Below are 13,198 nucleotides of genomic sequence, written 5' to 3' on the forward strand. Positions count from 1 at the left end.
GATAGGAACCGGTTCAGCCTTTTAACCCGGATGCCCTGCAGGTGCGTACGCCTACCCTGCACCGGCACCAGTGTTGGTCAAGTTACTTGAAAAAAGTAATCAGATACTAATTACTGATTACTTCCCCAAAAAAGTAATCCCGTTACTTTACTGATTACTTATTTTCAAAAGTAATTAATTACTTAGTTACTTAGTTACTTTTTAAAAACACAATTTACAACCTGAATAGGTGATAAAGCGATAGATCTTTCAGCCCAATTCGACTTTTTCTGCATAATCTATCATACAAAATGTAATCAAATGGAAAAGTCTCTTTTTAAAACTTGTTTTATTAGTTTTAATCTTTTAACTTTATGCATCAAGCAAAAACTTAATTATATGCAACATTCTCTGACTGGAAGAAATTTGTTTAACATTTAAACCTATTTTCTGCACATTCCAGCATATAAAATAAAATATTTTTTTGTGTTTACACTCACTCTTTCAAATAGATGCAAGTAAAACACTGCAGAAAATAAATAAAATAAAAGCCTAGCGGTTCTGTTGCTCTATTTTCACCTGTAAAGCAGGAGTGGGTTAGACGGAGGTTTACCCTGGTGCAGGTGTGCCGCAGCGGTCAGTTGAAGAATCCGCGAGTTTCTCTGTGAATTTCCCATTACAGTCGTAGCGCACTCAGTGCTTGCTTGGAAGTTTAGGGGGTTTTTTCACTGTAAAAAGAAGTTTTCTTCCCACGCACAACGGACGCTAATGTTTTTGTCACTTTTTATGGAATCAAACTCAAAGTAAGGTCAGTACTTCCACGCTTTAAACGCTGCACGCTCATACTCTCTCCCGCACTCGATATATTATCCATTGTTGATCTGCACACAGCTGATGTCACCAACATCGGACTCGCTTACGTCACTGTCATGAGACATTCTCGCAAAAAAATCAGGGTTTTAGTAATGCAGTAATGCAGCGTTCCTACGGGAAAGTAATGGTAATCTAATTACCGTTTTTGCAATAGTAATCCCTTACTTTACTCGTTACTTGAAAAAAGTACGTTACAAGTAACACGTTACTTGCATATGATCTTCAGTTTGTAGCAGATCTACTGTCGTATCAGTAACGACAGTAACGCGTTACTGCCCATCTCTGACCGGCACTGCCGACCACACCCGGCCCCTAATTGCTGCTCGATTGCAGCTGCCTGGTCTTCCAGGTTTTTTGTTAGCAATTTATCAAACTTGGTGCTGGTGGTGTGTGTGTGTGAGAGGATCCTGTTAATTTTAGCATGACCACACCATGAGGTATGCATTGACGTCTGGAGATAAATTGTACCAGTAATCAACGTGATCTCTAGTCTAATCTGTCTGGTTTGTTCGTGTAACTGAACACCCACAGAAATCCTTCACCCAACCAACCAACATGTTTGTGGGTAGATCTGGATAAACCAGGTGTAAGTGCAGCCACTTGACCATCACCAATGTCATGGTAGAACCAGGCTATGGCACTTGGCCACAGGTGGTATTAGTGACTGAACTCCATTTCAGACTGCTCCAGTTGCTATGTGATACGACAGTAGATCTGCTACAAACTGAAGATCATATGCAAGTTTTGAAAGTTAGTTTATGATTATTCTTAACTTAGTGTTAAAACAAAAACATTCTAACTGAACTCAAAATTCAAAAACACATGACAAACCAACTAACACACCTGAGTCACTGACTTTCTTAAATCCATTCACTCTCCAAGCTCTACTCAATCACACTGGCTCTCTTAATTACTAATCACTGTGTAACTGTAACTTGACTCGACTCCATTTGAGTACACACATAGTAAACTGCATGCTTTAGTTGTGAGGCGAAAACGCAGAAATTGAAGTGATAAAATGTGAGAGGAACAGACAAGATTCTCCAGATTGTTTACTATTGCGGTCTTGTGAACACCATCAACGTGGTGACATTTATTTGTTTGCTGTTTTCGTGGTCGCCTCGTGTATGAGGAGATCACCAGGTAAACTTGTGACATTTTAAAATAATTTGTGTTCAAGAGCAATAAGATTGACGGAGTGTGCTGAAGGTAACCTCACAGATGTCGCAGATGAAATATTTAGTGTTTATTTGCTGGTTTCTCTGTAGCGGCTCCTTAAATGCAAGTCTATCCCACATCTGTTTGACCATCACCAGTTAATTCGCGATGCCAGTTAATTTGGAACACCGGTTCCTCTACTGCACAGTGTGAAGAGGGAAAGACAGTACACGACTAGTCAGTTTAGACCTTACAACCACACCCAGGTTTTCTTTTACCTGAAATTCAGTACTGTTGGAACTGTGGACAGTCCTGTGCTACAATTAGAGATAAGGGCTGTTAACTGTTTGTTTGTGAGCTGTCCAACTTTCTGTTGAGCTTATAGTATTCTGATTTATTAGACAGATTTTTTAAAAATTTTCTGTAGGCTGTTTCGCATTTGTGTTTTTTCAGCACTACACAACTGGTATTCTTCAGTAAACCTTGCAAACCTCAGATTTGTAGGTTAAAAACGGTTAAGAAATATCATAAGTGTTAACTAGTGTCTTGACACTAGCATTCTACTGGAGATTATGTATCGGAATTTCAGGAGCAGGACCATGCCTCCAAACACGCTCCTTCCGGATGTCATCTATATAGGTTCCCTCAGTTCTGCAAGCTGATCATTCTCGTTTACATGGCCCACCCTCCCTCCCTCATTGTTCTCCATTCTTTAACTTCTTCACTTCTATTTAGCACATGGGGATCTGCCAGACCCGGGAGCCATTGCCAGTCCCCTTCGAGGCCTTCCCTAAACCGCAGCTCAATTCATGTCAAAGCACTCACTTTTACCTACTAAAACGCTGGCAAACCTAGATGAGGACATGGGCCCAGCTAGTGAAGTGCTGTCTAAAGCTGGGCATACACTGTGCGATTTTTGACCCGTTTTGAGATGGTTTTTCAGTCGTGCGACCATTTTGGGGATCTGACCGAGCTTCGCCTTAATCGCGTGTCGTGCATCGTGTAGTATACATGGGGTAATGAGAAGTGATTAACACCTCACGACCAGCTCCCGATCAGGAATCGTATGGTCACAAGAAAATCAAACCTGTTTGAAATCCTGGTCGCCCCTCATAAGGGTATCACACTCTTGAAGCAGTGCCACGAGCCGATTTAACGCAACCTCAAGACTGCGCATGTGCAAACACAGAAATGGAAGTGAAAAAGACGGAGTAGCAAGGCAGTGCAGCGTGTGATCTAGACACAAGCGATGGAGGCCCAACTTGTAGAACTTTGGCAAGCTCATCTGAGCCTTTTCGATGTGGCCTCACAAAATTATCATGACTGCAACAACCGTGAAAAGAGTTGGATGGACATTTGTAAATGACCACGGCCGACCCGACTAGTGATGGGAATTCCGGCTCTTTTTAGAGAACCGGCTCTTTCACCTCGGCTCACTAAACAGAGCCGGCTCTTTCGGCTCCCAACCGGCTCTTCAGGTTTTTTTGTTGCTTTAATTAATTTATTATTAACAATAATATAAAATGCAAGTCTATCACACATCTGTTTGACCATCACCAGTTAATTTGCGATGCCAGTTAATCTGGAACACCGGTTCCTCTACTGCACAGTGTGAAGAGGGAAAGACAGTACACGTAGTCAGTTTAGACCTTACAACCACACCCATGTTTTCTTTTACCTGAAATTCAGTACTGTTGGAACTGTGGACAGTCCTGTGCTACAATTAGAGATAAGGGCTGTTTGCTTATCATGGGGGTTCAAAACTTTTTTGTCCCAATCCGGCTAAAAACGTGTGGCTGCATCTTACTTGTGCTGGCTGTGTTTGTCCTAATCTTAATGGTATATGTCACGGACATTCTGGAGGTAAGGATTTGTTTTTTATGTATTTATATAAGACAAGACACGGGAATGGGACACATACATATGCAGATTAAGATGAGTGTATGTGTGTTACCCAGCTGCGTCTACGTGCTCAGGTCAGTGCAGTGAGAAAGTTGCTAATTTTAAAGGAGTGAGAAGATAGAAAAACAATAAGAAAAAGACAGCAACCCCACTACATAGACTCTTTCATCTTTCAGACATAAGTTTCCTTTCATTGTGTGCTTGAATTAATTGTAAACAAAAAAAGTAAAGTAAATAAAACTATGAAGAGCTCAAACTATGCTTCCTGTTAGCAAAAGACAAAGACAAAAATTACAGTGCAGAGTTTGTATTTCAGAGGTTGAGAAGTTTTTAGTTTTAGCTGATTTTTTTGCAGGATTTTCAATAAACTGTTCATTATGTGGGATTCACAGTAGTACTACTACTATCAAAACATCAGTGCCAACATTAGTCCCCTCTCAGGATGAATTTTTCATTATACAATGTCAACAACATTTATGTGATGCATTTTTGTTCACTGCCAGACTCCTACAAGTTTCAAGTTTCACAATAAAGTGAACAACACCAAAATCATCCATCCACCCACCATTTCCAATGTTGCTCCACCTGCTGGCGTGTGGTACAACTTCTGCAAGCTAAAACCACTCTCCCCTAAGGAAGCCTTTGAAGAAGACCTCTTGCTACAGTCCATCGCTTGGCCTGACACTCCACCTTTACAATCTCTTTCCCTGAGAAAGTCCAGTGACCCAGCCCACAGCACCTTCACCATTCTCGGAAGGATGGGAGAAGGACAGTGGCAAATAGGGGATAAGATGGAGGTTATTATTAAAATGTATGATTTCCAGGGCCGTCCAAAGAACTGTGGGGGAGACGTCATAGTCGCTCGCCTACACAACCCAGCTCTTGGTGCAGGTGTAGCAGGGAAAGTAGTGGATCATCTCAATGGCTCCTACTCTGCCGTATTCTCTTTACTCTGGGAAGGAAGTGCACAGGTTGAGGTAATACTAAATTTCATCACGTTAAATGCGATTGTAACTGTGGTAGATTTGTGATGTTTTTCAAATTCCCATCTTTTTTTCAAAATTAAACAAATGAAGGTATACATTTCTTCATCTACATAGTATAAAATGATGCATTCCTCTGTCTCTGAGTAATGCTGTGCTGAAAAACACTTTGGACGAGAACACGTGTTTTTTCTTTGTCTCCCCTTTTTCCTCTTCGAGCTGCTTCCTTTAGGGATTGGCACAGCAAATCATCTGCTTCCTTCTCTCCCTATTCCTTGCATCCTCCTGTCACAAATCACCTCATCAACTCAAGATTTTGTTGAAGTTGTCTACCTGTAATGGCACTTAAATTATTTGCATTAAAACCCTGTCTCGTCTACTCTCTTGTCTACTATTTCATCCAGTTTACCCCAGAAATTCCTTTCTCTTCTGACATCCAACTTGTTGGGCAACATTCAACATCACCCGTTTGATTTAAAACTTTAAACTCCTAATCCTACTGGACAAACTCTTCATCTCCACATAGGGCTGGGTGTCTCCTAAGAAATGATGATTAAAAGATGATTAAATAAAACCTTGCTTTCATGTGAAATATTTTGTTTGAGTCTGCTTTTGGGTCCACCTCTTTGCTCTCTTGCCATCTCGGCCTTTTGTGACCATGCTACTCCTCTTTTCAACAATGTAGTTTTCCTTCATCCTTGGGCTATATCTGTTGGGCTGTCATCATCTGTAATGCTGTCACTTGAGTTTTCCTCAACATTTTCTGTTGCCATTTCATCTTTTATCTCACTTTCGCTTCTAATGTGCTCACATGTTGGCATGCACAGCTGTTGCAGCACAAGCATTAGCACATATGCTGCTGCTGGCTGCTCACACTGCATGCGTCACCTAACATTACATAGCTGTTAGTCTATTTCTGCTACATGACTGGTTTGATGTGGCAGTATTCTCATTGTCATTGTGTTTGTCAAAGCATCGATGAAATTAGTTTGGTTGACTTTATATTACTCATGACACATATTCATGTCAAAAAGTTATTTTTGCGATAATTATTTTTGTTTTGTCGCCCAGCCCCACCTTCACAAAACTGATCCTATTTAGTAATTCAGTAATTCTACATTTCGGTATGAGAGTTTGACGCTACCTACAGTGCTCCTAGGGTTGTGTCTCTTCCACCTGGTCTCTTGCAGGTGCAGTAAATATACCTAATGTCTATATCTTTAGGAACTTTTTTGTATTAGTATTGTATTTGTATTTTTGCACCTTGAGAACTGTTAGCTGTAAAGTTTTGCATGCCTCAACATGCAGTATGTCCTTATAATTTTGATGACACTGGAGTGAAACAAAAACCCTATTTCTAGCAGATGAATGGTATCTGAAAGTCATGTAATTAAGAAATAGGAAAAAATCAAGAAAGACCTGACAGATCTAATGAAGTATCAAATCTGTCAAGGCTAAGTCTCGGGCCTTGATTCAAACTTGATTCAAACTGCAGTCAACAAAGACTTGAAATATCTGTACAAAGAATTAACACTGATCCAAACTGCAAAGCAAAAACAGAAAACAAGAGGAGCAAAACTACACTACCACACTGCAACAATCTGGCATCAATCATATCAGCAGCCACATCCTGAGCATTAAAATGTTACTAATATCCAAATCGATGAGTAGTACATTTTTAATGAAGGTTTAAACTATCTTTCAAAAATGATAGAAGTTAAACTGGTCAGACCAGGACTTCCACTTTGCTATACGTGGCATTTTTCAGCCCGAGACCTTGTCATTTGGTTCTATTAAACCCCGATTCTTTTGTCCCCATGATAGAACAGAGAAAACCCGACTCATAGTGGTCAAAACAATTTATATTTCTTTTTATTCAATCATCTTCCGGAAGAGAGAGTCCTGCACAGCCCCAAAAGCCAGTTGCAGAAACTCTAACTCTACAAGCTCAACATGTGTCTCATATAGTGTTATTTTTGTACTCCAGACGTCACACAGTTTGGATACAAACATTCCTTATATGATTTGATTTGATTTGATATACCTTTATTAGTCCCACAAGGGGAAATTTCATGTTAAGGCTGCCGACCTATTGCACGCAATGGCGGCGCCATCTTACCCTCCGACCATACATACATTACACAAACATCACATGGGGAAGACAGGTCAGAGAGGTATAACAATGGAAAATGCACCACATGAGGAAAGATAAGGAGAAAAAAAAATAACTCCCCCCAGACTGAGCTCCAACAGGAGATCAGTTTGAGAAAAAAAAAACACCTCTGCACATAGCACATGAAAAACTCTTAATACACCAAAGAAACACATGACAAGCAACAGGGGCGGGTAAAGGGTGAGAGACAGCCGATGTAGACAGTACATCCGGGCCTGCAGCCTATGCGCTGGTCTCCATGATCCACCGTCAGCATCAGAAGGGAATAAGCGTCGAAGGCGTTTGGAGGGGGGAGGGGGGGGGGGGGGGAGTGTATGTCTGCATGTGTATATATGTCTGTGTGCGTGTGTGTGTCCAGAGTTCAGCTGAGACAGTGTCCTTCGCCCTGCCAGGCTAATTAAACAGTCTTCCAGCCAACCCAGGTGGCCTTGCATAGAATGGGAAGAACAGTCTAAACACAGTCGTTATCAGGGTGTGACCGCAGCTGCCGCCGAAGGGGTATCCGCATGAAGTGATGGTGGTATTTTACTTTAGTGCAAACAACTCATATGAATTTCAAAGCTGTTCTAACAGTCCAACACTGGTCTCTCAATCTCCCGTTGGAGAGCCGTGAGCTGCTTCATGATGTTATCAAACTTACGCTCCGTGATGTTGTCATTCTTGTGCTCAAAGTGCCGATTTCTGAGAACTCACGACCGCAGTGAGCTTCTCCAAGATGTCATCCAGTTTGCACTCAGAGGTCTCGTTCTGAGTATTCACGGCAGCCGTAAGCTTCTCCAAGATCTTATTCGTGCTGCACTCAATGAGCCCATTTTGAGAAACTCACGCCTCGTCCCATCGTTTCAATCCCAGCGGGCAGCCTTGTGGGGGTTTGAACAGCTGATTCCGCTTCCTTAATTCTTCGATAAGCCAGGGCCAAGCCAGCTCCAATCAGCAAGAACCCTGTTATCATGGTTCCAAATAGGTAGATATCTTCAGCACTCAGGCTCACCCGAGCCCAGACTTCTCGTTGAGAAAGGGGTGTCAATTGCATTCAGGGACCAGTTGATCAAATCCATAATTCTCTTTTAGGTTTTAGAGAACAGACTGTGAGAGAGTGTTCCAGGGAAAGTAATACAAAAAACACGAGACTAGACAAGGACACAGGAGGCTAAGCAGGGAAGCTAAGGGAGGGGAGGAGGAGGAGAGGAGAAAAGTGCGACCGCCTTCGTCAAGAGCAAGAGCAGACAATATGGTACAAGTTCCTCTTTTCTGTCTGGTTTCCTGTATTTATTAATATACTTGTATAGCTCTACACTAACTTCCTGTTTTTCAGTCTGGCTGAGCACTTAGTTTATGAGTCAAAAGTGGCCTTGCTTTACAAACCTTCATTATTAAAGTACATAAAACAATATAATAAGAAAATAAGCACTAAGGATATATTAATTACGTGACAGTTCAGCCCCGTTTCTATCTGGCTATGCTATTGTCTTGGTTGGCAGGTGACAAGTCAAACCCACTATTATCATTTTTACTGAATGTTCATCTACTATATATGATTCACTCCACCATTTCATCCTCAAAATCTCAAAGTAGACTTTGTTGGTCTTTACTGCTACTACCTCAAATGAACCAGAAAAATTGTATGTCCACCTTGATAAAAATTTATCTGAACTGACAAACTGATTCTCTTTCCTACCAGGTAATACTGGTTCACCCCAGTGAGGCAGTCACAGTGCTGGGCAGACTCACCAGAGAACAGCCAGATAGAGTTTTTTTCAAAAGCCAGTTCCGCTCAGGGAGGGTCAGTGAAACTACCACCTGTAATGTATGTTTGCGTCCATCCCGGCAGCCTGTGTGCAACTACACTGAGCTGCATACAGGTCAGCAGTGGTTCTGCTACAAGCCAGAGAAGCTCAGTTGTGATGCCAGGATCAGTCACTCCAGGGGGGGATTTACACAAAACATCACCGCCATGGAGAACAAGCTGTTTCAAAGGTATGCATTATCTATTTTGTATGTCTGTAGTGAGAGGTTGAGGGAGTTATAAACAGTAGTAATATCTGCAATATAGTAATAATAGTATAATAATAATAGTAATATCTGTGTACCTGGATCCTGTCTTCTAAAATAACATTTTTAAGCTACTTTACAGAGTAATAGACAATAAGCAATTCTTCACTGATACTCTTGGTAGTGGCCACCCAGCAAATGTTAACCCAAAAGAGAAATATTGGCCTCTTTAGCTGCTCATTCATTGTGTTCACCATCTGTCAGTCAGCCAATAAATTTCTTAAGCGACCACATTAAATAGATTTTGATAGTCACTGGTGTCTAGCCAGGGCGCTCTTTGATTAAAACTGTTCCCTACTCTTTTTAATAAAAAACTCTGATGAGTTATCCAAGTGAACTGAATAAAATTTTAAAGATGAAATTTGTCATAAAAAAAGAGGTCTTTCTTCTCAAATTTAGACACTACAAAAATACTACTAACTATTTTCATTTTTTATTTGTTTTTAATTAAAAGTTTAAATGTATTAAAATTGCAACATCATGGAAGACAAATTTAAACAATCATATGATGAAATTAGCATATCAAAGCATTGTTTCAAGCTAAAGACTTAAAAACAAAATCACCATGACCTCGTCATTGTCACGGCCGGGATAGCCGGCGTGTTTCCAGAGTGGACCCAAAAGAACCCAAAAGCAGAAGACTAACATATAATGAATAATGAAATTTATTATTATTATTTTTAAAAAAAATAATCATTTGTGCTTTATCTCAGTGGTGTCAACTTAAAAGTCTCCATCCAAGCTTCAGGACTTGCCAACATCACTGTATTGCAGCAAAAGAAAGGTAAAGTCCAATTTTTACCAGTATTATAAATTACTCAATAAGTAAATTGAAAGTGAATTTTCTGTTGGCTGTTAATGATATACAAACATTTGTAAATCATTTCTATCTTGTTTAGATAGTGTAGATACATGTGGCAATTTTCATGGTTCCTGGCTTTCAGACACAGATTTGGGGGTTTTTCTTTAGCTTTGCATTTTGTGACTATCCATGTGTCTTGGTCCTGGGTCTCTGACTCAGCATTTACTGTGTTTAGTCTTTGTATTCTTGTTCATGTTTGCATTCACACTGTGAGTTTCATTATTCCAGGTTTTGGTACTCATTGTAGTCAAATTTGCATTCTCAGGTCTCCTTAGATTTGTTCTCTGGTTTTTAGTTTGCTTATAATTTCTCTTGTTTCTGTTGTTTTATGTTCCTCATGCAGACACATGTAACAGATGGATTTAGCTTCTGGTTCTGGAAAATTCAGTTCTATTCAATTTTATTTATGCAGTGCCAAAGGCACTTTATATTCTAAGGCTAAGACCCTACAATAATAGAGAAAACCCAAACAATGGGACAACCCCCTATATGAGCAAGCACACAGTAGGAAGGAAACGCTTTCTTTTAAAAGTTAGAAACCAGAATTAGGGTTAGGGAGGGGCAGCAAAAGGCACACTGGAGAGCCAGAGATTACTAATAACTAATGATTAAATGCAGAGTGGTGTAAAAACACATAAAAAGTTAACAGAGGTGAGTAAAGATGAAATGATTAGTCCATGATGGGACACCCGCAGCAGTCTAGGCCTATTTCAGCATAATTAAAGGAGGGTTCAGGGTCACTTGTTCCAGCCTAACTGTAAACTTTATCAAAAAGGAAAGTTTTAAGCCTAATCTTAAAAGTATGATGAATTGGGGAAATACCTGAAACCTGCATTCTTTCTAGGGGACAGCAAGTCCTATAAGTGCACAAGAAAGATGAATCATTTGCACAAAAGTCTATGGGGAAAATCAATATCCTCATTTATTAATGCTCCGTTGTGTATATAGATTCCTGAGAGTATTGTCTTGATGCATGCTCAATCATCCAGGTAAGTAAATCCCCAAAAGTATATTCTGTTCATCTGGACGTAGTGTTTTCAGTGGGAGAAACATTTCGTCACTCATCCAAGTGACTTCTTCAGTCTCAGCTGACTGCAGGTTTCCCCAATCTTATAAACAGAACATTTGCCTAATGATACTAGATCCACTGAAGGAACAATGGTTTGGGAGGTCAGTTCCTTCATCATAATTATGCAAATTCTCATGACCATTGATCAACAACCACTGTCCAAAGACCACTGATCAGTGGCCATGAGTATCATTCAAAGAGACTTGGGGAATGAGGTATATTTCCATACCTAATTCAGTTACCTCACCTAAGATGAACAGCTTCGAAGAGGCTGGGATACAGTAAGTTAACCATGCAGATAGGTTTTCATATGTGCTCTGTCAGAATATCTACATAGACACACAAGACCATATAGCATGCATTTGAGTATCTTTGTGTATCAAATCTTCTGAAAGATCTCGCTTCCACTTTGCGCCTGGGAGAGAAATCAAATCTTTCAGTTTTTACCAATTACTTATCCATTATTGAGGACAGATTTTGTGGTACATAATTTTTAAATTTATCTTACCCATGGAGGTACCGTGTTCACCAGTTCTTTTTGTTTGAAGGATTTAAGTTTGGCAAGAATTATTCTAGGTCTGTGTCGTCTTGTCACTTCCCTCCCAGATGGTGGACAGTGAGTGAACAGTGAATTCCATTGTTTTATTATTTTATAAGATGCCACCTGTGCAACATGTCAAATTGTGAAATTTCTTTACTACAAAATATTACACAGTGAGCTGTTAATGGTAACAAGAACAACAAAAGGTAACAAAAGTTGAAGTGACTGACTTCCATGGTTGAGGAGCTGCATCCAAGCCTTACGTCACTAAACAAGTGCAATTCAATGTGAGGGATGGACTGGTGTAAAGGGATAGAGTGGTGTGTGTTTGGTGTGTGTATATACAGTATGTTGATTTTTTTTTTTTCTTACCTTTCAGGTCAGATCTCAAGGCAGCCAGAGGTGAGTCTGGAGTCTGGTCCCTCTGGCTATTACTACCAGGGTGTGTGGCGAGCTTTAGGTGGCACCACAGTTTGGCAGTTTAACACTTCCTCAGCCATTACTCAGTGTCTGAGAGGAAAGGTGATTAAAATGTACGGAGACTCCACCATCAGGCAGTGGTTTGAATACTTTAATGGAGCAATATCAGGTAGATACATGCAAAACCTTTTTTGCACCAATTTGATTTTCTGTACTTTACTTATTCCTTCTGTAATACTTTCAGGTCTCAAGGAGTTTAACCTACATAGCCCTAAGCAAACTGGACCTTTTATTGCCCTGGACTACCCAAATAACATCTTCCTGATGTACCGTTGCCATGGTCCTCCTATCCGGTTTATGAATGTCCCTATCAGCGAGGTGCATTATATTGCCAATGAGCTAGACAATGTGATTGGAGGCAGCAACACAGTTGTAGTTCTTGGCATTTGGTCACACTTCAGCACTTTCCCCATTGAAGTCTACATCCGACGGCTGCAGAGCATCCGCAGTGCAGTGGTGCGCCTGTTGTCCAGGGCTCCAGAAACACTGGTTGTCATTAGGACTGCAAATCCCAAAGCTTTGAACCTCTATGAGACACTTACTAATAGTGACTGGTACTCACTGCAGAGGGACAAGGTGCTCAGGGCCATGTTCAAAGGATTGAATGTCCATCTGGTGGATGCCTGGGAGATGGTTGTGGCCTACAACCTGCCACACAGCCTCCACCCACAACCTCCCATTATCAAGAACATGATTAATGTTCTCTTGTCCTATATATGCCCTCAAAAGGGTGGCTAGATTTATTTTTTAACAGACCAGCCACGTATGAGATGGACTGCATTTTAAAAATCTTTTTAACAGGAATTTGAGGTGGGAAAAAGAACCAAAGCATGATGGGATACAACTATCGAGAGTGGGGTTGGTACATAAAATTCACCAAGCGTAAGCAAATTCCATAATGAAGTCATCTACAAAATACTGATTGGTTTCAGTTACACGATATGGTATTTAATCTCACGTGTCCAGCTGCTTATTTCTGAGAAATAAAGTGCTCACTGCTGCTTTGGCTCCAAAAAAGGTTTTTCGGTACATCTTTGTATTGCAGCTGTTGTTACAGTTTAGTTTGGGAGAAGAATAATGATCAAGATTGAGAAATATATTCATAATCTAAGGTTAGATGGTATAA

At 40.4% G+C, this 13,198-nt stretch overlaps 1 protein-coding gene across 1 annotated transcript; it reads left to right on the top strand.

Annotated features, from left to right (window-relative positions):
- Nucleotides 1-3,840: 3,840 nt before the first annotated feature.
- Nucleotides 3,841-12,943, top strand: LOC116334349 (NXPE family member 3-like). Its single transcript, XM_039601488.1, has 6 exons — nt 3,841-3,873; nt 4,416-4,889; nt 8,750-9,045; nt 9,834-9,909; nt 11,995-12,181; nt 12,257-12,943. The coding sequence occupies exons 1-6, from the start codon at nt 3,847-3,849 to the stop codon at nt 12,808-12,810; spliced, it is 1,614 nt and encodes a 537-aa protein (XP_039457422.1). The 5' UTR covers nt 3,841-3,846; the 3' UTR covers nt 12,811-12,943.
- The last annotated feature ends 255 nt before the right edge of the window (nt 12,944-13,198 follow it).

Source organism: Oreochromis aureus, linkage group 17, assembly GCF_013358895.1.
Source record: "Oreochromis aureus strain Israel breed Guangdong linkage group 17, ZZ_aureus, whole genome shotgun sequence".
NCBI classification, from domain to species: domain Eukaryota; kingdom Metazoa; phylum Chordata; class Actinopteri; order Cichliformes; family Cichlidae; genus Oreochromis; species Oreochromis aureus.

Bases quoted from the DNA above. Each gene is read 5' to 3' on its own strand.
- LOC116334349 (XM_039601488.1), top strand. From the start codon at position 3,847: ATGGTATATGTCACGGACATTCTGGAG. The intron at 3,874-4,415 runs GTAAGGATTTGT...GTTCACTGCCAG, and splicing joins ATGTCACGGACATTCTGGAG to ACTCCTACAAGTTTCAAGTT. The intron at 9,910-11,994 runs GTCCAATTTTTA...AGGCAGCCAGAG, and splicing joins TGCAGCAAAAGAAAGGTAAA to GTGAGTCTGGAGTCTGGTCC.